At 39.0% G+C, this 23,909-nt stretch overlaps 1 protein-coding gene across 1 annotated transcript in view; it reads right to left on the bottom strand.

Moving 5' to 3' along the window:
- Nucleotides 1-23,909, bottom strand: part of MYO3A (myosin IIIA) — a 249,363-nt gene that overhangs the window by 3,404 nt on the left and 222,050 nt on the right. Inside the window, exons 30-32 of the mRNA XM_015146647.3 lie at nt 15,009-15,115; nt 7,054-7,094; nt 5,212-5,355 (exon numbers count right to left, since the gene is read on the bottom strand). Coding sequence (XP_015002133.3) covers nt 5,212-5,355; nt 7,054-7,094; nt 15,009-15,115 — 292 coding nt within the window. The remainder of the gene's footprint in view (nt 1-5,211; nt 5,356-7,053; nt 7,095-15,008; nt 15,116-23,909) is intronic.

Here is a 23,909-nt window from a genome sequence, read left to right as displayed (position 1 = left end):
TCAGGACACCCTGAGCCCAGTGGATACTTGACAGGGAAGGTCAAGTAGCATCATGATGGGTATTGAAGGAGCAGATCATCCTCTTTTGAGTTACTGACTTGAATTTTCATACCTATTCAGCTTATTTCTGTTGTAAGAATATTAAATGTCAACTATCTTCCAGGTATATCACACACATTATTTCTAATTCTAAGGAAAACTCTGCAAGGCCTTAGATTCTTGTTATTCTCAATTTGCAGATGAGAAAACAGACTGATCCTAGTTGCTATGGCTAGTAAGAAATGGAGTGCAGATTCAAACCCAGGTCTATAGGTCTCAAATCTTATGCTTTCCTCCTTGTATCCTTTTGCCTCTTTTTTTGTTCATGCTTCTTTCACAATTCTCCTGTCTCTTAAATGAGGCACTTGTGTTCCATCTTATTTTCCCCTTTTCATCCTCCATTGATCTTTTTGCCATAATTAAAACCTGCTTATGCCCTAAACACCCCACATCTCTCACCACTGCCCAACAGAGACCCCACTAGGTCCCATCTTCAGAGGAGACAAGCAGATGTCAGCCTCTTGTTGTCCTCTTTTTCTCTAGTGCCATTCTCTCATCACCGATTGCCTGCCATCAGCTTTTATTCATTTAGTCCATGAGAACAATGAACTATCAACAACAACAACAACAAAAAAATCAAGAAAACAATCTCACAGTAGCTACAAAAAATACTTAGGAATAAATTTAACCAAGGAGGTAAAATACCTATACACTGAAAAGTATAAAACACTGATGAATGAAACTGCAGATGACACAAATAAGTGGAAAGATATTCCCTGTTCATAGATCAGAATAATTAATATTGGTAAAATGCTCATACTACTCAAAGCAATCTACAGATTCAATGGAATCTCTATCAAAATTCCAATGACAGTCTTCACAAATATAGGAAAATCAATCCTAAAATTTATATAGAACCACAGAAGACCCCAAATAGTCAAAGCTATCTTGAGCAAAAAGAAGAAATCTGGGAGACATCACACTACCTGATTTCAAACTGTATTAAAAAGCTATAGTAGGTAAAACAGCATGGTACTGGCATAAGAACAGATGCATAGACCAATGGAACAGAATAGAGAGCCCAGAAATAAATCCAACATTTACAATCATTTGATTTTCAGCAAAGATGCCAGAAACACACAATGAGGAAAAGACAGTCTCTTCAATAAATGGTGTTGGAAAAACTGCATGTCCACATGCAGACAAATGAAATTAGATTGTTATCTCACTTACAAAAAGCAATCTCACACACAAAAATCAATCCCAAATGGATTAAAGACTCAAACATAAGACATGAAACTGCAAAACTACTAGAAGAAAATATAGGGGCTAGCTCATGTGATGCTGCCTAAAAAGAGAAAAGAAAAGAAACAAATTATAAGGGAAAAGCTCCATGGCATTCGTCTGGGCAATGACTATGATCTCAAAAGCACTAGCCACAAAAGCAAAAAATAGACAAATGGGATTATATCAAACAAAAAAGCTTCTGCACAGCAGAGGAAACATTCAACAGAATGAAGAAACAATCATTTAAATGTGAGAAAATATTTGCAAACTATATATCTAAAAAGTGGTTAATATCCAAAATATAGAAGCAACTGATACAACTTAGAAAAAAAAAAAAACCCAAACAGAAAACAACCCTCAAATAACCCAATTAAATAATGGGCAAAAGACCCAAATAAACATTTCTGAAAAGCAGACTGAGAAATGGTCAACACGTATATGAAAAAATGCTCAATATCACTAATCATAGGGAAATGCAAATTACAAACACAATGAGATATCATCTCACACCTGTTAGGATGGTTACTATAAAAAAGATGAAAGGTTACAAATGTCGGCAAAGGTGGGGAGAAAAGGGAAACTCTTGCACATCATTGGTGGGAATGTCAATTAGTACAGCCACTATGGAAAAGAGTATGGCAGTTCCTCAAAAAATTAAAAACAGGCTGGGCGCGGTGGCTCATACCTATAATCTCAGCACTTTGGGAGGCCAAGGTGGGCAGATCACCCGAGGTCAGGAATTTGAGACCAGCCTGGCCAACATGGCGAAACCCCATCTCTACTAAAAATACAAAAATTAGATGGCTGTGGTGGCAGGCACCTGTAATCCCAGGTACTTGGGAAGCTGAGGCAGGAGAATCACTTGAATCTGGGAGGTGGAGGTTGCAGTGAGCTGAGATCATGCCATTGAACTTCAGCCTGGGTGACAGAGCGAGACTGTGTCTCAAAATAAATACATAAATAAATAAGAAAATAAAAAAATATATGATCCTACTTCTGGGCATATATCCAAAGGAAATGAAATCCGTATGTTAAAAAGAGATCTGGGCTGGGCGCTGTGGCTCACGCCTGTAATCCTAGCACTGTGGGAGGCCGAGGCGGGTGGATCAATTGAGGTCAGGAGTTCGAGACCAGCCTGGCCAACCTGGTGAAACTGTGTCTCTACCAAAAATATAAAAATTAGCCGGGCATGGTGGCACGTGCCTGTAATCCCAGCTACTCAGGAGGCTGAGGCAGAAGAATTGCTTGAACCTGGGAGGCAGAGGTTGCAGTGAACCAAGATTGCGCCACTGTACTCCAGCCTGGATGACAGAGCGAGACTCACTCAAAAAAAAAAAAAAAAAAAAAAAAAAAAAAAAAAAGATCTGCACTCAGCTGTTCATTGCAACATTATTCACAAGAGTCAAGATATGGAATCAACTTAAGAGTCCATCAATGGATGAATGGATAATGAACATGTGGTATATGTACACAATGGAACATGTGGTATATGTACACAATGGAACACACTTCCACCTTAGAAAAGAAGGAAATCCTGCCATTTGTAACGACATGAATGAACCTGGAGGACAGAGTGCTAGGTGAAAGAAGTCAGGTGCAGAAAGACAAATATAGCGTGATCTCACTTATATGTGGAAACCAAGAAAAAAAGACAAGCACACAGATCAGTGAGTAGAATAGTGTTTACCAGAGGACTGGTCAGGTGACTGGGGATAGATCAGTCAAAGGATACAAAATGTCAGTTAGACAGGAGGAATGAATTCAAGAGATCTATTGTACAACATGGTGACTATAGTTAATAATAATGTATACTTGAAAACTGCTGAGGGTAGATTTTAAGTGTTTTCACCATAAAAAAGATAGCTAAGTGAGGTAATTCATATCTTAATTAGCATGATCGAGCCATTCCACAATGTACACATATCTTAAAACGTGTTCTATACCATAAGTTTATACACGTTTTATTTGTCAATTAAAAAAATCACAAGGCACTCAATTCACCATTGCTGTTGTCTCTTACTCCCAGACTTACCCCGTCTTTCTTGGGCAATGCCAATACTTGGTGCGTGTATATATACAAAACGATATTCTTTGTGTTCTGACATCTTCTGACATGTAGTTTAGTCTCAAATTTCTCCAGTTGTTTCAATAGCAGTATTCTGCTGTTTGGTTTTTGTTTTCTATTTTAAATTCAGAATACTGTCAAGGCTGTTTTGTCTCTGTAATCTTCCTTAGTTTAGAAAAAAAACCTTATCTGAGTTACCTTGTTCAGTTTTGTTATATCAGTATACTTTTCCTCTAGCATTAAGCTCTTGGATGTAAGGATCACATCTTATGCACTATTCTATCCACCCCTTCTTCAAATGCCCAGCATGATCTTTTGCATAGGATGGAAATACTGAGTAATGGTTAAGGCCGTCAACTCTAAACTTAGAAAGCCCCGTGTTCAAATTCTGGCTCCATGAACTTACCATCTAGGTGACTCTTTGCAGTCACTGAACTTTGTAGACTTAGCCTCCTCATCTATAAAATGGGGCAGTAACTGCCTTATGTGGTTGCTGTGAGGATTAAATGAGACAATAGCATAGTGCCTAGCACAAAGAGGCAGTCAACAATGCTAGCTGCTAGCATTTATTCCAGTGGATACTAAACACACAGCCATAGACATCACTTAGTCTACATCAGGAGTATTGCAGGGATAGAATGCTTTCATAGCAGACGTGTGTCTGCCGGTGCGGGGAAGGGGAAGGATACATTGGAGAAGGGGCAGAGTGAGCTTTTAAAATGGGGAGCAGGTAAGTCAGTGAAAAGCAAATGGGCATGGAGTGAACATCTGGGATTTTAGTTCACTAACTCAATGTGTGACCTTGGGCAAATCACTTAATCTTTCTGGCATTTGGTGTTCTTCTGTACAGAGCTCTGCGGTTAAACTAGAACATCTCTAAGCTCCGACATGTTACAGTTCTGGATCCCAAGATGGAAGAGCACATCTTTTGGAGGCAAAGGGCAAATATCATAGTTCAGGTGGAAATTCTTTTGCAGATATGGAAATGAAGCTTAAAGAGGTCAGCCAACATGAGCAAGGTCATTCAACAACTAAGCAGCAGGATCAGGAACCAAACCTAAGACCATGTGACTCTAAAACTTCTTTTCTTAACCACCATGTCACGCTGTAAAATGGGTGAGGGTTCTGAGGACCCTAGGCTCACAGGATATTCATTTAGAATTCTGGATGAACAGCTTTTTGTTTTCCGTCATTACTCCCATTTTTCATATGCCATGTTTGTTTTATTATGTACCCTGATCTCAAAACTCCACACATATTTTGGGAGGAAGGAGAAAAAAATTCCCAAAGTATGAAATAAGCTACAAAATAATTTACTTAATGTCAGAAAGTTGGTGGCAAGGTGAGAATTCAAGCCAAAATATGCATTTTTCTATGAATCTTTCTCTCAAATGTTTTTGGGTCTGACATCATTGATTCTGAGAAATTAACAAGCATAATTAAGAAACCAATGAGTAATTAAAATTACATTGGTTGAGCTCGAATATAGATTTTGGATATGATATATTACTTACAATTAGATGACCATATAATAATTTATCATCCAAACTGAAGTACTTTTATTAAATAACAGGAGTTTTTGTTAATAATTACATCAAGAAAACAGGTATAAACTCAGTTTTTGCTAGGAAAATGGAGGTGTCTGATTACCCTACCATAACACTGTACATGATGTTACTTTTAAACACTGTATCACTCAAAAGATGCAATATTCAGTAAGAGTGCTTTGTCATTCATCTATATATAAAGTGAAATATCTTAAGAAATGAAATTGTAAGTATAAAACTGTAAATGCTGTACTTTAAAGTTTAGCTGTTTACCTTTCATTAGCCTTAATACATTGATTCTGGAGTTCTTGCTGTGGTCTTCGTTCTCTTAAACTAGGGCTATGTTCCTTTGGTCCAGAACGACTGGGCAAAAATTCCTTATAATAGAAATCTTCCAAATCTAATAATTTTCCCTGACTGTAAATGAACACATAAACACACCATTGCATCAATCTAATTTTCTATTCACTTAAACTTATAGGATACTTGTTTTTTCTTTTATTTACTATAATTTAGGAGTAACATACACATGTCAGTAGAAATGGAAGGTCTTGAAATGTGGGAAAAACAGTATATCCCATAAGTAAAAAGAAAAACTTTCATATCTTACCTTGAATAGAACATTAGCTGTGGGAGCACATTTTCCTGGTTCTATTGCACTGAACTTGGCACCAAACTAGTGGTTACTACAACAGCCAGTAATTGCAGTGTTTCGGTTTGGCCAGTCTAGATCAGCGGTCACTACTGTCCTTTAGGCCATTATCAGAAAAGCTCACCTTTGTGTACTAACACTCAGCATTTTCAAATTTTATCAGCCCTCAGTACATTGATACACATACGATCTTAATTTACCTCCTTCATGAGTAACATTCTGTCCTCTCTCTATTCTTTGTTCTTTAGTGGATTAATTTCTGTGCTAGATTTTAACACCCACACGTGACATACACATAAGGGTGCATCCTTGCCCATGTTAATTCTTGGTTCTACTCAGGGCACAGTCTGGTTCCTATGGTGCTCAGTATCTGTAGTCTGACAGGACTTCCTAAGAGGTAAATAAGTAGAACTGGAAAACCTCCAGGTGCTACAGTGTTTCCAGGAAAACACACTTTTCAAATTACAGATACTAATTTAAAAAGGACTTTCAGGATGTCACTGATTCAGAAATGAAGAACTGTGTTCACTCACGCTGAATAGAAACGCTCTTGTTTGTTCCTGGCACTCACTGTCTGGAAATTGGTTGACGTGAACATTGATTAAAACAGTGATATAGTATTAAAAGAGTAAAATATCAGTGGGAAATATAAGAAAAGGAGAATAATGTGAATTTAAGTGTGCTATACTTGCAGGTAACATGAACCTTATCTTCTTAACAAATCCATAAAAATTACAAGCAGCAAGATTTAGCATGTGTAGAAGGAGAAAAAGCAAAAAGGAGTTTGGGGAAAGAAAATTCATGAATACAGGCATGTTCAAATTGCCCAAGCAAAACCATTCCATGGAACAAGAAAAGTAAATTATTGGGAGGGTACAATTCATTTAAAACATATTTAAGTTCTTAGTGCTATGCTGGCTCAACAGATTTCCAATAGGCAGGATCTTATAAATTATATATAAATCACATATTTGTAACGTAAATGTATTGAGTGCACATTACTTTCCAAATTTATCCATATAAAATAGGTGATATATATATATATATATATATATATATATATATATATTTTTTTTTTTTTTTTTAAAGACAGAGTCTCCCTCAGTCGCCCCGGCTGGAGTGCAGTGGCGCGATCTCGGCTCACTGCAAGCTCCGCCTCCCGGGTTCACGCCATTCATCCTGCCTCAGCCTCTGTAGTAGCTGGGACTAGGGGTGCCCGCCACTACGCCTGGCAATTTTTTTTTTTTTTTTGTATTTTTAGTAGAGACGGGTTTCACTGTGTTGGCCAGGATGGTCTCGATCTCCTGACCTCGTGATCCACCTGTCTCGACCTCCCAAAGTGCTGGAATTACAGGCGTGAGCCACCTCACCCGGCCTAAAATAGGTGACTTTAAATTATAATTTGGACACATGGATTTTTGTTTGAATAAGATGACTGATTGAAATCGAGAAGTAATAATTACCTGTCTTTCCTTGGTCTTCGTTTGTCTTCTTGGATTGACTTCTAAAGGAAAGAAGAATTCAAAAGACCTATATACTATTATGATCTTAATATAATTGATATATTACTATAATCTTAATATGTAAATACATTTACTTTTAAAAGATTAAGTTAGAAATAAGCAAGCAGATACAATATTTTAAAAATTTAAAGAAATATAATCACTCAAGTTTTATTAATTATAAATTTCTGGTTATTTTTTACCACACCTAAACTGAAATGAATCTTTGCATTCCATATGAAAAATGTATTTCCCACACAGTGATCAATATAGACAAGGTTACATAAGATCTATTTACTACAAACGGGAGCAACTGTAAAATTTCTGGGAAGCCCATTTCTCTACTACAAATGCAGTTGCGATGGAAGCAGGTTAATTAAGCTGCTTTGAATGTCTTGCTTCTTTGTCTGCAGGTAAAACAGATGGGTGATTATGGAGGGCAGGTGCAACAGTCCGCAAAAAGAATGGAATTGTGACTTCATAAACCTATAGGAGCCCATTTATGACATAAACGTAGCAGCACAGATGATATATGTTTTCATTTGTACAATGTTTTCATAGTTGAGGACTTTATGTATCAAGGTCAGAACAAATTAAGATATGCAAGTATGGAAATAATTAGATATATTTTAACTGATACTTCAATTTGAACATTAACAAAATGGTCCTTTGTATATAAGTTTCACGTTATATACAAACCAGTACTATCTTTTGCACTGTAGCATTAGTAATGCATTTTTATGTGTGTGCTACTTCAATATATTTGAGCTCATATATTTACATGCTGCCACAGCATATTTGTCTTTTAGGCTGAGAAAGTAGACACCATACTCACCTTGAACAAACTGAAGATATTATAATTTTGGAAACCCTATAGCAGGTATCAAGTTGGCTGGCACCACAAAAGTGTTGTATAACAAAAATGGCAATTAATAACGATTTATAAATACTGAGGGTTTCCCCCAGTATTTTTAGAGACATAGTAAGTCATTTTTTTTTCAGGATTTATCATTTGTTGTACTCTAAAATAGTAGATGAGTGGAACAGTTCATGGTTTCTTCTATTCTTATTGGTTGGCATTTTAACAGGTGGATGAGGTAGAAGTGAGTGCTTCCTTGCATCAAGTCTGGGAGGAGACCATTCAGGAAATAATGTAAGGGCAGGATATCAATTACATTCCTGTTCTCCCATTTCCTATCACTTCACATTCTTGATCCAATGCCCTAGGCTAAGAGGTGCTTACAAATAAATTACATTGCCCGCATAGGAACAGAGGCCACTAGCAGTTCAGTTAATGATCTCTGGGATTTGGGTGGTGTTTGTTGTGGTGGTTGTTGCTGTTTTAACATCACTTCGGTAGTAATTTCCTACAGAGGTCCTGCCTCCTTCATCCATTCCCTGAAAAAAAGCCCCTTTGTTCTAAGTAACAATTGTCTATAGTTCATAGTTATGTTTAAGTGATGGCAGTACGTTGAATGACAGGGATGCCCCTTTATACAACCAAGATTCAAATAATGTTCTGCCCTTGAATTCTCAGGCTGGTGAGGATCCTATTTATACTAGATCAGCACTTCCCTCTGAGATATCGTGTATATAAGTTGGTTTTCAGTTACAGGAATTCCTAGAAGAGGACATATTGTCCAGACTTCTTTCACTCTTGCCTGTGTTAGAATATTCTTTTTTTTTTTTTTTTGAGACAGGATCTCGCTCTGTGACCCAGGCTGGAGTGCAGCAGTGCAATCTCGGCTCACTGCAACTTCTGCCTCCTGGGCTTAAGTGATCCTCCCACCTTAGCCATCCTTGTAGCTGGGACTATAGTCATGACCCATCACGCCCGGGTAATTTTTGTATTTTTTGTGGTGACAAGGTTTCGCTATGTTCCCCAGGCTGGTCTCAAACTCCTAAGCTCAAGTGATCCACCCACCTCGGCCTCTGCAAGTGCTGGGATTACAGGTGTGAGCCACTACATGTGGACTTGTGTTAGAATATTCTCATGAAATGTGAGTCAATAATATATTTTTCCAAAAATTATTTAAGATGGCTCATAATAGAATCGTTATACAATCAAAGTAATAAAGTAGAAATTGTAAATGAGAAACAAAGGAGGCAAAGGAAGTAGGTGCATTAAGATGGAGGCTTACATTTGTCTCTTAGTTTCCTAACAGCTGGGGCTAAAAGGGGAGCATGATGCAATAACCCCTACCCTTTGTCATGAAAAGGGAAGCATACCACTCCTCAAAGGTGAGGACTTTATAAGAAATTTATTACACGGATTTTATAGCGGGGACGTTTTTTGCTAAGATGTACAATGTTTTCAATTATAGTTTTGAAATTACAAATTAAAAACTTGAAATTTGAAATGAAAATAAAGAAGCAAATGTCCCATGGCAGTTTCTTATAGAACCAGTGTAGAGAAAAGAAAGAAAGAGGAGACAAACATGACTCACGTAGATTTTCTGGCTTGGGTGTTTCTTGAGGAGGCCTTTAAAAGAGTAGTGTCTTAGCTCTGAAGACTTTGAAGAACCTGTTCCTTAATCAGGAACATTGCACTCCCCCTCCAGCCCCACCCGTCATAAAGAAATATGTTTTATGACAAAAACGTTAAAATTCATATCCATTACACCATAGTGAGCACAATCTTACTTTCCTTTTGGTAATACACTACCAATTTCTTTATTAAGATGGATGAAGAAGGAGCTAAAACGTTGAAGTCAGGAAGAAAAAGACTTTGGAGTGGCCAAACTAGCTACTGCTGTAGTTCAGGGAAAGTACTGGAAAGAATAATAAAATTGGAAGGGATCTCTGATAAGATTGTGTTCGATTACTCGTTTTTTTGAGGAACCTTGGCCCTGAGTCATTTTTGCTGATGCTGCACGGCTTTGAGTGTTAGCTCAGGCAGTACAACAGCCCATGCGCACTCCACTAATGCTCTTCACCACAGGCACGCTTCTGCGGCTTGGCTCACTCTTATTTTGGACACAGCAGCAGCATTTCCTGGACGTAAGAGATAAAGAGCATCAAGTCATAGGAAAGAGGCAATACTGATGTTAAGGCCGCCAGAATCACCATTGTAAGAAGTGACATCCAAGGAGAAAAAAAAAACCCAAAAAACTATAAAAATAGCCAAACAACTGAAAGCAGAGATGTTTGTGTTGGGCAAATGTAAAGGAAATAATTTTCTACGACTCAACAGCCCCTGAGAGTACTGTACTACAGGGGTCTATTATTTAAGAGTCTTCCAGTTACGATGTTAGGGGCACAGTGTTCTCAGGACAATGGCTGTTAACAGTGAGCAAAGGCCTCCATAGAGCTTCTAGTTTAGAGGGGGAAGTTACACAGGAGATAAGTAGATAAATAAATATTTATAAATGCAATTAAGAGGGCTGGGTGTGGTGGCTCACGCTTGTAATTCCAGCACTTTGGGAGGCCGAGGCGGGCAGATCACCTGAGGTCAGGAGGTCGAGACCAGCCTGGCCAACATGGTGAAATCCCGGCTTTACTAAAAATACAAAAATTTAGGGGGGCAAGACAGTGGGTGCCTGTAATCCCAGCTACTTGGGAGGCTAAGGCAGGAGAATCGCTTGAACCCGGGAGGCAGAGGTTGCAGTGAGCTGAGATCAGGCCACTGCATTCCAGCCTGGGCAACAAAGTGAGACAATAACAACAAAAAAATGCAAAATTCACTGGAGAAAAATGAAGCAGGCCAGTGATAGACAGAGAGATTGGGTGCTGCCTTAGCCACGGGAGTCAGGGATCCTCTCTGGGAAGTATAGATCCAAATGAAACCAAACCAATAGCCCCATAGACTGTTCTTTTTGATAAACATAGAAACTAACCCTTCTGGTCTTAAAGCTTGAAACTTTTATTTGTTTTATCTGAGTTCCTTCCTCAGGAAGTAACCTTTAGGCTCCTCAAAAAAAGAACTGAAACTCACCACAACACTGCACTCATTCACCATGATTGCTTCCTTGCCCCTCCCCAGTTCTTGTTTTCTTAAACGTTGTTACATTTCCTCTCTGCTATATAAATCCCTGGCGTTAGTCAGTAAGGGAGATGGATTTGAGACTGAGCTCGCAGCTCTTGGGCTGCAGCACCTGATTAAGGCCTTCTTCTTTGGCAATATTCCGTTCAGTGATTGGCTTTCTGTGCGGCGTGCAGCTGGACCTCAGCCAAACCCCTGGTGTTTCAGTAACATGAATCAAGTACAAACATTTTGAATAGTGCTACAATAAAAGTTCACAATAATGTATTGTATATTTCAAAATAACTAAAACGGTGGAATTGGGATGTCCCTAACACAAAGAAATAAATGCTTGAGATGATGGATACTCCAGTTACCCTGTTTGATCGTTACACATTGTATGCTTGTATTGAAATACCACATGTATTCCATAAATATGTACAACTAGTATGTATCCATAAAAATGAAAAATAAAACATTAAAAAAATAAAAAAACATTTTCATTCACTGAAGTGACCCTGGGTCATCAAGAAAGGGTTTAAAATAGACAGTATATTTTAGAAAGACTTTCATGAAAACCATTTAAAGTTACAGAAAGTGTTTGGTGGTTAAAGGGAGTGGGACCTCATTACAGCCACACTTTTCACTATGTGTGATGCCTCAAATCCTGGGAAGGGCCAGAGAAATAGGAACACATGGTATCTTTTCACTTATAATAACATACTCCTTTTCTGTTTTATTTTTCATTGAAGCCATAGATTTCAAAGTCAGAGTTATAAAAAAGGATCCTATTCCCTAATAACTTAGGATGTATGGAAATATAGTCACTTAAAAATAACAGTGTGATGACAAAGTAAGCTTCTTGGGGATGGAACTCATTTATGAGGCTCAGAATTTGCTCCACAGTTCTCACTGGTTGTTAGTAATACATGTTTCACTTCTGTTAAGGTCTTTTACAATTTCTCATACTGGGAACAGTATCTGCTGTTGAAGCCATCACAGTCACTTGTCATTTCAGTTGCACTTAATAAAGACCATTGAGTATCATTTAGTACATAAACTCAGGGTTAAGGGGGAATGTTTGGTAATTTCTGATCTTGTTTCTGCTGTTCTATTTAACTGCATAAACAAATGTCAGAGTATTTGCTGCTTTTTAAATTATTTGAGCAGCACAGAAAAAAATCAATTTCATTTCTTAATCGGCTTCCTATAAAGTGACTGTCAAAGGCAGGTATCTGGAATTTTAGATTTTTCTCAATTTACTCCTATTTGCTTTTCATTCTTTTATTTCATTGCTCTTATTTGTACAACACATGTTTATTGCATGCCTGCTATGTGTCAGGTTGAATGCAATAGGCAAACTCCTTGACCTCGTGGAAGCCACACCAATCCCTCTTTGGCATGATAAAGTGTCATAAAAGGGAAGTATGGGCTTCTTAGGGAGGATATAGGAAGAGCTCTCTTGGGATTTGGGAGTGACAAGAAGGTTTCCTGAAGAAAAAGACATCTAGGCTGAGGGTGTTTTGATCGTGAAAGATGAGAAGAGAAAGAGGATGTGGTTTTAGGCTGAGAAAAGGGCATGTCCAAGGACAAATGTTTGTGGACAATTTGAAGTGGAGAGTGCAGGTTACTGGGGAGGAAGGGCTGGAGTGGAGAGTTTGGAGGGGTGAATGAATGAATATCAAGCACGGAGGCTGGACAGGGTGAGCAGGGCCCAGATTTTGACAGGCCTTCATATCTTAGGACAGTGGGAAGTAACAGAAAAGTTCCATCAATGGGAGGATAGTATAATTGGATATTAATTTTAGAAATACAGCTGTGGCTACAGTGTGGAAAATATATGAATTAGAAGGGGAAAAACAAGACCAAGGGACCAGTAAGAGGAGTGACTCAGAAATACTGAGAAGACACTCTGGCCTGGAAGAGGGTATTAGCACAGAGCATGGAGAGAAATAGAAACTCGAGATATTTGGATTTAGATTTTTGAATACGGAAGATGAGAACAAGGGAGAAGTCAAGGTAATAGTCAGATTACTGGCTTGTAAAATTAGTTGAGTATTCATAAAAGACCACATATTGTGTGATTCTATTTATAGGAAATGTCCAGAATAGGCAAATCTACAGAAACAGAAAACTAGATTGGTGATTGCCTAGGGCTTGGGGCAGGGGGGTGGGAGTGGGAAGTGACTTCTAATGGGGCTCTTTTTAAGGTGATGAAAATGTTGTAAATTGATTGTGATTAAATTATTGTACTAAAAACCATTTAATGTATATTAAGGTGGGTGAATTGTATGGCATGAGATTTATATCTCAACAAAGCTGTGAGTGTGTGCGCCCATGTATGGATGTGTATGTGTGTGTATGTGTCTCTATATATGTATACATGGATGCTTGTACATATCCATGTAGAATATGCAAAATGAACATTAGGTAGTTTGATATTTGAGGCTGGAGCTACAGAGAGAGCTAAGCCAGCGATAAAGATTCAGAAATCAGCAGTTACTGAGGTCGTAGTAGCTAATGGGATTGTCTAAAGGAAATGAGTGGGGAAGAGAATGGGTTTCCACAGGCAACCCTCTGTGGAAACTGAAAATAAATCACTAGAGAGAAGGGAAAGAACTAGAGAAGACTGGCTAACTTGGAGGTCAAATGTGAGCTTCATTTTCTGCCTGCGAGGTGGGAGACTTATTTCCAACTGATTCTCTGGGTTTCGACACATCCTCTGGGTTCTCCAGGGCATAGGGGAGTGCTGCTTTCTCACTGTGGCAGTGCGGAGCGGAAGAGTGAATAAATATTGCAAATGGAGGGACCGGCCAGTGGGTGCGAAAGGCCTCAGGAGCATGAGAGAATGCAGCTCACCAGCAGAGTTTCAAGCAGTTCACTATGGCTCAAGGACAAGAAGAGGGCAAGAAAAGAGGCTGAAGAGCAGTCGTGGGTCGCAGGAAGAAGGCCTTGGAAGGAATTAGGACCTCATCCTGGAGGAGTTGCTGAGCCATTAAAGGAACAATTAAGGGAGGAGCATGCTCAGAGGTACGGTTTAAAGACATTTTCAGGGGCAGGCTGGAGAGGATGCAGTTAAGACAGTTATGTGGTACCTGAAATACTCCAGAGTGGGAAATGATGATGGTCTGAAATATGGAAGTTGCTGTGAGGTTAGTGGGGGAAATGAGTTGGAATAAGCTTTTGCAGGTAGAAGTCACACTTTAGAGCCACTGATGGATCACAGGTATGAGAGAGAGGACAAAAGCCAGAATGACTCCCAGGTTCTTGGTTTAGGAGACCATATGGATGACAGTGGCATTCATGGAGAACAGGAACATGAGAAGAAGGTCAGGCTATCAGGGGCGATGCCAAAGAGTCCTCATGCTGTTAGTGAGCAGGAGCTGTGGGGTCAGAAGACCTCAATAAAATGAATGGCCTGGCAGCTAAGGCATGCTTATCTGTGTCTTGGAATCCTGATCTGAGAGATATGGATAATACGTTCAGGGATATTTCCAGGATTAGCTATCACAGTGGATGTGAACGAGCCTTATTCTAGGCCTGGAATTTGAAAGATGCTTAATAAATGCCTGTTTCTCCCCTTCTTTCGTTTTCTTCTAGTTTCACCAAAACCCACCCATTTACACCAGGGCCCCTCTCTAGAGAGCTCCTGCTATGATGGGTTTCTCTTTCTGAGTTGATATTTTCATATCAGTTCATATTAATGGACTAGCAGAGAAAGTTTCAAGGAGGATGTGGTAGGTACTACTATGGGAGAGGCTGGAATGTGAGGAAGAAGGGCTGGAAGAGATCAAAGTGCCCAGATCCCCAGCCAGCGAGGGGACTGAAGAGGAGACTAAGGCCTCTCTTTCCTGCCAGGCCTTCCTTTGTGCCTGGCCTAATCTAGCCACAGTTTTCACACTGGCCATTAGTAGATGTGATGGCTCCCATCTGATAGTAAGAGTGAGCCACTTACATGTAGTAGATAATAGTATGTGGAGTCTTCAGGGTTATTTAATGTTTTGGGTTTCCGGGGTCGTCTTGGGGGTCTCAATATTTTTGGCTCCTCTCCTTTAGAGATACCTATAAGAAAGGTGATCATAAACAAGTATTCAATTACAAAGACTATTATCAAGTGATGTTTTCCTTTTGGGATAAATAAGAAATTATATACCTATGACTGAGGCTAAGGCTGGAGAAAAAGGAAATACTTTTGCTGCACAACCAGCCCTTATCCTACTCCTTACCATGTGCTTTCCTCTAGTTGTCTGGTGGTCTAGGACTTTGAGAGCCAAGGGGAAGAAAACAAGAGGAAGGAAAAGAAAAACAATGCAGCTGGGTGCAGTGGCTCACGCCTGTATCCCAGCATTTTGGGAGGCCGAGGCGGGCAGATCACTTGAGGTCAGGAGTTCAAGACCAACCTGGCCAACATGATGAAAACCCATCTCTACTGAAAATACAAAAAAATTAGTCAGGCGTGGTGGCAGGCACCTGTAATCCCAGCTACTTGTGAGGCTGAGGCAGGAGAATCGCTTGAACCTGGGAGGCAGAGGTTGCAATGAGCCGAGACTGCACCACTGCACTCCAGCCTGGGTGACAAGAACAAAACTCTGTCAAAAAAAAAGAAAAGAGAGAGAGAGAGAAAGATGAAAGAAAGAAAGAGAAAGAAGAAAGAAAGAAAAGAAAAAAAAGAAAGGAAGGAAGGAAGGAAGAAAGAAAAAGAATAGTTTGGTCATGTGGAATTGAGTAGAGCAGTTCAGAGGATGGATGACGTCAGGGGTCAAAGCTACCAGAAAAACAATTTATAAAGCAATGTTATGCTTACAGAACCTCTTCTGCCCCTTCCCTCCCCCGTGTGTCAGCCTCGCGTGGTGACCCATCTACCCAAGCACTGCATGATCTGCATTTTTAAGGACCGCCTCATATGTTATGGCTCCAAATGAAGAGACTGCTCATTTGCAGAGCTGACTCTTTCTCAAAAGCCTAATCTGTTCTTTCTCCAAAATTTAGGACCTCAAACCAGTAGCATTTTTAGATTTGACATTAAAAGATTGACAAAGGAAGAATAAATTTTGTCATCTTTTCCTACTCTTTCTGTTAATACAGCCAAGATCTCAAACCTGGAACAACACTGTCAGAGCTTCTGGTGATCTGTACACTTTGATGTTCATGTTCATTACAAGTGGCTTTATATTTACAGAGCTAATAGACCTCACTAAATATTTCTGTTTTTTTCATGATTCTTGACAACTCCATCCACAGACTCTGTTTGTGCAAGAATGTCTGCTCGACAGATAGATCAGGATAGAAGTGTGAGTTGGGTGTGGTACTTATTGGAAAGCTTCATTCAATACACCTGAACACATATTTCTAGGTAGGACTTTAAAAGCAGTAATAGCTCATTCTTGCATACAGTAAAGGGGCAGTGATGATTCCTAATCCCCAGATGTTGAAATACACAGAGAAACAGAGCTGTCCCAAACTATACTAATCAAATAGAAGAATATTTATATTTATTATACGTAAACAACTGTGACTGGCAAGTGTCTTCAACCAATGGTGAAAGACTCATAGATGTCTAACTTTCTAGTTCCCTGACCAGCCCACTAGGTGAAGATACTGATCACAGCAGCATTCATATTCTGACATTATCCAGCTCATTCATTCCAAAAGGTATGAGAAATTTCTGGGTGACAAAGGGGATCAGCTAATCGGGGGTACTTCATAGAGGTGTAGTGCATGGAACAATGCTCCTCAGAGAAACCTCAGCAATCATACATTGCTGTCCTTTTATGAATAAAACAAAAAGAGATATTTGTCAATGCAACCATGTTATTACAGATTAGTAAAAGACAAAGCATTTGTCTGACCCATCCCTAGAGGTTCATCTCCCAATCTCTCCCTTCCTCAAGGAATAGATGGAGGAGGTGGAAAGAGTCCAAATATCTGAGTCATTTCTGGATCCATCTTAGACTGTCACAGGCACGAGGAAATATGGTAAGGCCTGAATTCTTGCCACCACCATAAATAGTGGTCTTTTATTTTTTCCTTCTCATTATCCTCTCTCCCAGTGCTGATTATTAAATAGATTCTATTGGCTCTTGCAAAGGTTTATCATTTCAAAATGCATTTGTCATATCCATTTATATTACTCATTTGAATCTGAATGGCAAGATACATACAAATATGGTATAAGTTATTAGATATTCTTAATATTTTTAGAAACATGAATGTGGTGTGTGACTAAATTTTAACTTGGCTTTAATATTATTTAAAATCTGAATTGAAATATCAGAACATTATTATCATAATACAAATTAATTAAAATGAAGATGGCCAAGAAGCTGAATAATTGCCAAGAGAGTGAAAACAAAAAAAAAGGTTCTGGGAATAAAGGCATTATTGATCTTGTGTTCATTTTATCATCAAATGTTCCCCCATTCAATCTGATTTCTCTATTGAAAATGCTTTCTATTAGGTTGTTGCAAAGGGAATTGCGTTTTTTGCCATTAAAAGTAATGACAAATTAAAAGTAATGGCAAAAACCGCAATTCCCTTTGCAACAACCTAATAGATGGTGAAGGGTCCTTTTCACCAACAAATCCAAAGGTCCTTTATCTGTCCCTGTTGTCTCTGACCCTTCTTCATTAAGCATTATTAAACACCCCTCGTCTTCATGACTCAGGATAAAGTTTCTGAAGGCAGGTGCCTTATCTTATTTTTCTTTGTATTCCCAGTACTTATAAAAAATACTTGACACACAGTAAGCGCTTAATATAAGTTTGCTAGATGACTAAGTGATCTTCCCCTTGCCTCATGGATTGAATCATCCTTTCCTCAGGTCCTGGCAATTTCCGGTGTTCCTAATGCACACCTCAGGTCTGACCCTCCCATCCCACAGGAGCTCCTGCCCTAATTTCTTACTCCTTACTGAATACTTCTCTCTCAGACTCAAATGAAACTGCAGTCATCATTCTTCTCCATCTAAGATTCTATACACTACAACCTCAATGGCAGCATTATTCCTGCTTCCCAGGTTGAAAACATGGATATCACCTTTGCCGTGTGTCTCTTCTTCATTTCCTACAGACAAGCAATCATTAATTTCTGTCCATTGTTTTGACACATCCTTTGAAATATCTAATATTCATCCACCACTTAGTTTCATTTGCCATTGCAATCACTCTGGATGAAATGACTCATTTAATAACTGTGGTAGAGTCTTAATATGGTTTCTATGCTTTATCTCACAAATGGAAACCATATTTTCCTTTCTTTTTCTTTTTTCTTTTTTTTTTGAGATGGAGTCTTGCTCTGTCTCCCAGGCTGGAGTGCAATGGTACAATCTTGGCTCACTGCAACCTCTGCCTCCCTGGTTCAAGTGATTCTCCTGCCTCAGCCTCCCGCGGAGCTGGGACTACAGGTGCTTGCCACCGTGCCCAGCTAATTTTTGTATTTTTAATAGGGATGGGGTTTCGGCATGTTGGCAAGCCTGGTCTCGAACTCCTGACCTCAGATCATCTGCTCGCCTCAGCCTCCCAAAGTGTTGGGATTACAGGCGTGAGCCACCACACCTGGCCCAGATTTTCCTTTCTTAAATACCACTTTAATTGTGAAATTTCAAGTTTCAAAAATTTATGATGATGCCTCTTTTTCCCTTCTTCATCAAGTTTAAACTTCTGACTCCAGGTTATTTACAATCTTAGCAATTTCAATTTTATCTCCCATTTCCCCCCAAATGAACTCTCTCCTCTTGTCAGTCCAGTTGTCTCACTGAAACCCTGATAGACAATGTTTATAGCTGTAACTTTGCTTTTTCTCACCTTCTCATAGAAAAGCTTTTCATAGACTTACTGAAATCTTAAGCTTGTTCAATGTCCACCTTCAATCCTATCTCTTTAATGAAGTTTTCACTGACTCCCCAGTGATCTCTCTCTCATTGAGCATAAATGGTACTTGCTAGATGCACAAGCCATTTTAAACCTGGTACAGGCTGAATTGTGTCACCTCAAAATTCACATGTTGAAATCTTAACCTCCAATACCTCAGAATGTGACTGTGTTTGGAGATAGGGTCTTTAGCAAGGTAAATAAGTTAAAATGATGTCATTAAAGTGGGTCCCAATCTAATGTGACTGCTGTCCTTAAAAGAACAGGAGATTAAGACAGACACACACAAATAGAAGACCATGAGAAGATGACCATCTAAAGGCAAGGAAAAAGGCCTCAGAGGAAAACGACCTTGTTGACACCTTGATTTTGAACTTCTAGCCTCCAGAACTGTGGGAAAGTAAGTTTCTGCTGTTTAAGTCACTCAGTCTATGGTACTTTGTTATGGCAGCCCTGGAAAACTAATATAGAACCTAATCCCATATGTCTTGCTGCTTACTATTTTTTGCTGTGATTTTTTTTTTTTTTTAAATAGTGGAACCAGAAGTCTCTAGATGGTGGGGATCATGACTTAGGTTTTGATGTCCTTGTGTCATTTCATTGGTGACCTACATGTGGTAGTGTTTGGAGATGCAAAGATTGTGATTTCATTTCAGCTTAGAGATGTAGTGCTAAGTGAATAGTAAATATTAATATACTTCTGTGAACTGGATCACCATTCTCATAACATATAAAAATAAATTTCTGATGCTTTAAAGATTAATATAAATAAAAGAAATAATAAAGCTCTTGGAAGAAAATCAGGGATAATTCATGAGCAATCTAGGGGCATGAATGTTTTAATCAAAATTCAGAAATCATAAAAATATAGACATATTTGCCTATTAAATATAGGCAAAAACTTTTATTTGTCAACAAAGTCAAAAGACACATGATAGACTTGGAAGGCTATATTTGCAACACAGATATAAAGGGTTCATATTTTTAATATGCAAAGAGTGCTAACAAATGACTACCAAAAATATAGACCAACAGAAAAGTGAGCAAAAGATTTAAGTAGAAAATTCAAGATGCGCAAATCCAAAAAGCAAATAAGCATGGGAAGGCACCTGAATTTACTAGCAGATAAGAGAATATAAATTAAAATTAGATATGATTTTACTCCAGACACATTAGCAAAGATTAAAAAGAAGGATATCACTGATGGACAGGAGGTCAGGACAAGTGTATGCTCCCAAATTGTTGAAGGACATGTCAATTTCTAGAGCCTTTTATGAAAGCAATCTATTAAAACCAAAAACATCTTGCAACTCAATAACTTCATCACTGGGATTTATCCCAGTGTACAGGTACATTTTCAAAGATATTTACTGTAACATTTTTCATCGTAGCAAAAAATGGAAACAAAGAGAATATCTAACAATAGGGAAAAGGTTATATAATTATTGTGATTCACAAATACAGGATTATGCAGCCATTAAAAAGAATAAATTACAGCTATACTAGTTGATGTGCAGGGATTCCTGCAAAGGTATTAAGAAAAGCAAGTTGCTTAAGTGTTTATATTATGATCATACTATGATCCTATTTATATAAAACAATGATGAAAATCTCTGTTATGTATATATACCTACATGTATGCACATCTGCAAAAAATATGAAAAAATGCATGTTCTATAATAAGAGTTCCCTTGGTTGGGAGTGAGTAATGTGGGTTGAGAAGGGGAACACAGGGGAGGAAACAGGAAAAAAAAAAGAGAAAAAGAAAACAAAACACTACATTAAATAATAATCCTGGAATGGGCTGTGTGCAGTGGCTCACACCTGTAATCCCAGCACTCTGAGAGGCCAAGGCGGGTGGATTACCTGAGGTCAGGAGTTCGAGACAAGCCTGGCCAACATGGTGAAACCCCATCTCTACTAAAAATACAAAAATTACAGGGCATGGTGGCACACGCCTGTAATCCCAGCTACTAGGGAGGCTGAGGCAGGAGGATCACTTGAACCCAGGGGGCAGAGGTTGCAGTGAGCTGAGACTGTGCCACTGCACTCCAGTCTGGGCACCAGAGCAAGACTCCATCTCCAAAACAAACAAACAACAACAGAAAAGAATCCTGGAGTGTATGGTATGGTAGCATTGATGTAAAATTATAAATATGCATGTTGGTGTGTGTATATTATGGAGATTTAAAAATCAAAATGCATTGAATTTTCAGAATTTCTGAAAATCTAATCTGCGTTAGTGTTAGCTTCTTGACATTTTTTTCTTCACCAGGATAATCTAAAGCCAGAGGGCTGACTAGTCTTAAGGGGTGTCTCACTTAAGATATTGCAATGCAAGGTGGCCAGCCAGTAAATGAAAATTATGATGAATGTATTGTATTCAACAGACTATGATTGCTCTGCTTAAATTCCTTCAGACTATTTTTTTAAAGAGCAAACTTCCATGAGCTTATCAGCATACAAATATTTCAGAGAGGCATACATTTATTTGGCCTCTAATGGATTTGTGAATTTTTGTTCCTTTGGGATAATATAAACACTCTCTACTAACATCATCCTAACCCCTTAATTACAAAAGTGACATAAACATTTATAATCACAAATTATCAGCAGCATATCAATGTGGGCACTAGCATAATAAGGTTTGTGGCTATTTTGTGGGTTGTGCATGGTAAATATCAGCTTGTAAATGTTATTGCTGTATTAAATAGCCAGATGGTAAGATATTTATTTATATTGCAGTTGTGGTAATAATGTCATTAAGTGTTTTGGTTTATCAGAAATGCACTTTTTTTGGATAATGAATCACCTAACATCTCCACTTTTTTGCATTCAGAAGAAAGAAGATAGATTTAAAACTCATTGCCAGGGAAAACTGATTTAGAAAATTAAATTTCAGCATTATTCTCATTTTAATGATAATTACACTGTTTTACTTAAGTATACATGCAGAGTATAATTTGCAGAAGTATCACATATTTAAATCAAATATTAGCAGAACAGAAATGCACTTGTTACTGTAATTTTTTCTTTAATAAATCAATTTTTCAGTTTTTGTAAATTTCCATTTCCTCCTAAGAGTCTATGACCTTCAAGCAATAGAGTGACCTATGGGAAATCTTAGGAGAGGAATTTTCGTTGCTGCATGTTAAAGGCAGACTCACTCTAGTCATGGTTGCAACCTACCTTCTGGAAGCTGCTGTTTCTACCAGTCACCTTACCTGCCCTTGGCCAGGCTGGCTGTTTTGGCAATGGTTCTAGACTGAAAGAGAGCTGCACACAGTTCTGAGCCTGTGGACAGGACAGTTCCAAAGGAGTCCTCTCTGCCTTGCACTGCCTCCCTCCTTTAGCACCTACGGACATGTTCAATTCTCTCTCTCTCTCTCTTTTTATTAAGAGATGGGGTATTGTTATGTTGCCCAGGCTGGTCTCGAAATCCTGGGCTCTAACCCTCTCACCTCAGCCTCCTGAGTAGCTGGGATTACAGGCCTGAGTCATCGTACCCTTAATTCTCATGCTTGCCCTGGATTTGACCTCTTGCATCTACTCTGGGATAGCTCTGTTCTCTTGAGTTTACTCGAGGTGAAAAGTTAAGGGTAGATGCTTGTCCTGCTCTGAGTGCCCTTAGAACTTAGGGGATACGTTACTGTTTAGGGGATCTGACTCGCAGTCTTCTCTGACCTTCTCAAGAGGCAACTGCCAGCTCCCAGCCCCATTTTGAACTGCACAACTACTCCTGTGGCTCTTCTTTTCCTGCCAACTGAATGCCGATGCCCTAGGGCCAGCTTCCACCTCTACCTATCCTATAGGTCATGGGCTTATAGCTACTGGCCCCTCTCTGATTTGGGTACTTTGAACTAATACCCAGATCCTTGAAAGCGAAACTTAGTTTGCTAACAATAGTGGTAGGTTCAGGTAAGGTGCTGCCCCAGCCTGCCCCATATGTCTCTCCTAGTTGTGGCAGGAGAAGCAGGAGGATAGAGCAGCCTGTGTGGGGGGTGAGACCCACAGATACACCCTCTGGACTGTCTCTTGTCTCTTGCACATTATCGCTACATCTCGGCGGTCTACTTCTATCATTTTCCTCGGGCTGTCATGTCGCATGGATTACAGTCCTCAGAAGCCATTTTGTTTTGTTCTAGTCCAAAGAGTTAGATTACACACACATGCCCGGTCATCTCGCTTATATATGAGCAGTCATCAAAACGGGGCGCCACAACAGAAGCACATGCAAATGCACATGGTGATACCAGCGGTGCCTTGAGAGTGAGGACTTTGTTGGGGAGAGTGAGCTGTTATGTGGAACACTGTGAGCGTGTCTGACTGCCCACCAACTATGGATACAGACAGACAACCAAAATACATGTTTATTTGCTTGGAGAATAAGGAAAACTCAGAGGTGGCATCTAATTACATTTTGGCTATTTTTCAAAATGATGTGGGTATTCATTTATTTAAAATGTTTAGATATATAGCCTGAGGTGAAAACAGAATAATTTTTCCCAGAGAGCCAAACTTTAAAAAATTATTTATTGACTGTTCATAGTTATTTTCTTAGATTGGCCTTTTAAAAACACAGAATTGAAGAACATTCTCTGACTTTAAACACACAACATTGGCTTTTTTCTTTCCCTCTGCTCATACTTTATAACACATAGATAAAAGGGTTTGTGGTTCCTATCAAGATGAGCTGAAACATACCAGTATTTTAGAAAAGCACTCATTCTTTATTAGAGCACATCTAATTACAAGCTGGCTGGAGGAGTATCAAACAAGCTTTCAGTGGCTTGAGACAGCATGGCAACAAAGGTGACAGATCTGGAGATGACACTCTAGTCTTACCACACGTGGCTGTGGAAGTTCTCTATCAGGTTGCAGTAATATTATTCAGATTCTTAATTTTATATAGAAGTGAAGTTAGCGAGGGATGGAGAGTATCCGCTCTACTGGAGATGACCATCTTGTTCTCACTAACTAGACACTCA

Source organism: Macaca mulatta, chromosome 9, assembly GCF_049350105.2.
Source record: "Macaca mulatta isolate MMU2019108-1 chromosome 9, T2T-MMU8v2.0, whole genome shotgun sequence".
NCBI classification, from domain to species: Eukaryota; Metazoa; Chordata; class Mammalia; order Primates; family Cercopithecidae; genus Macaca; species Macaca mulatta.
This window is presented reverse-complemented; position numbering and strand designations above follow the sequence as displayed.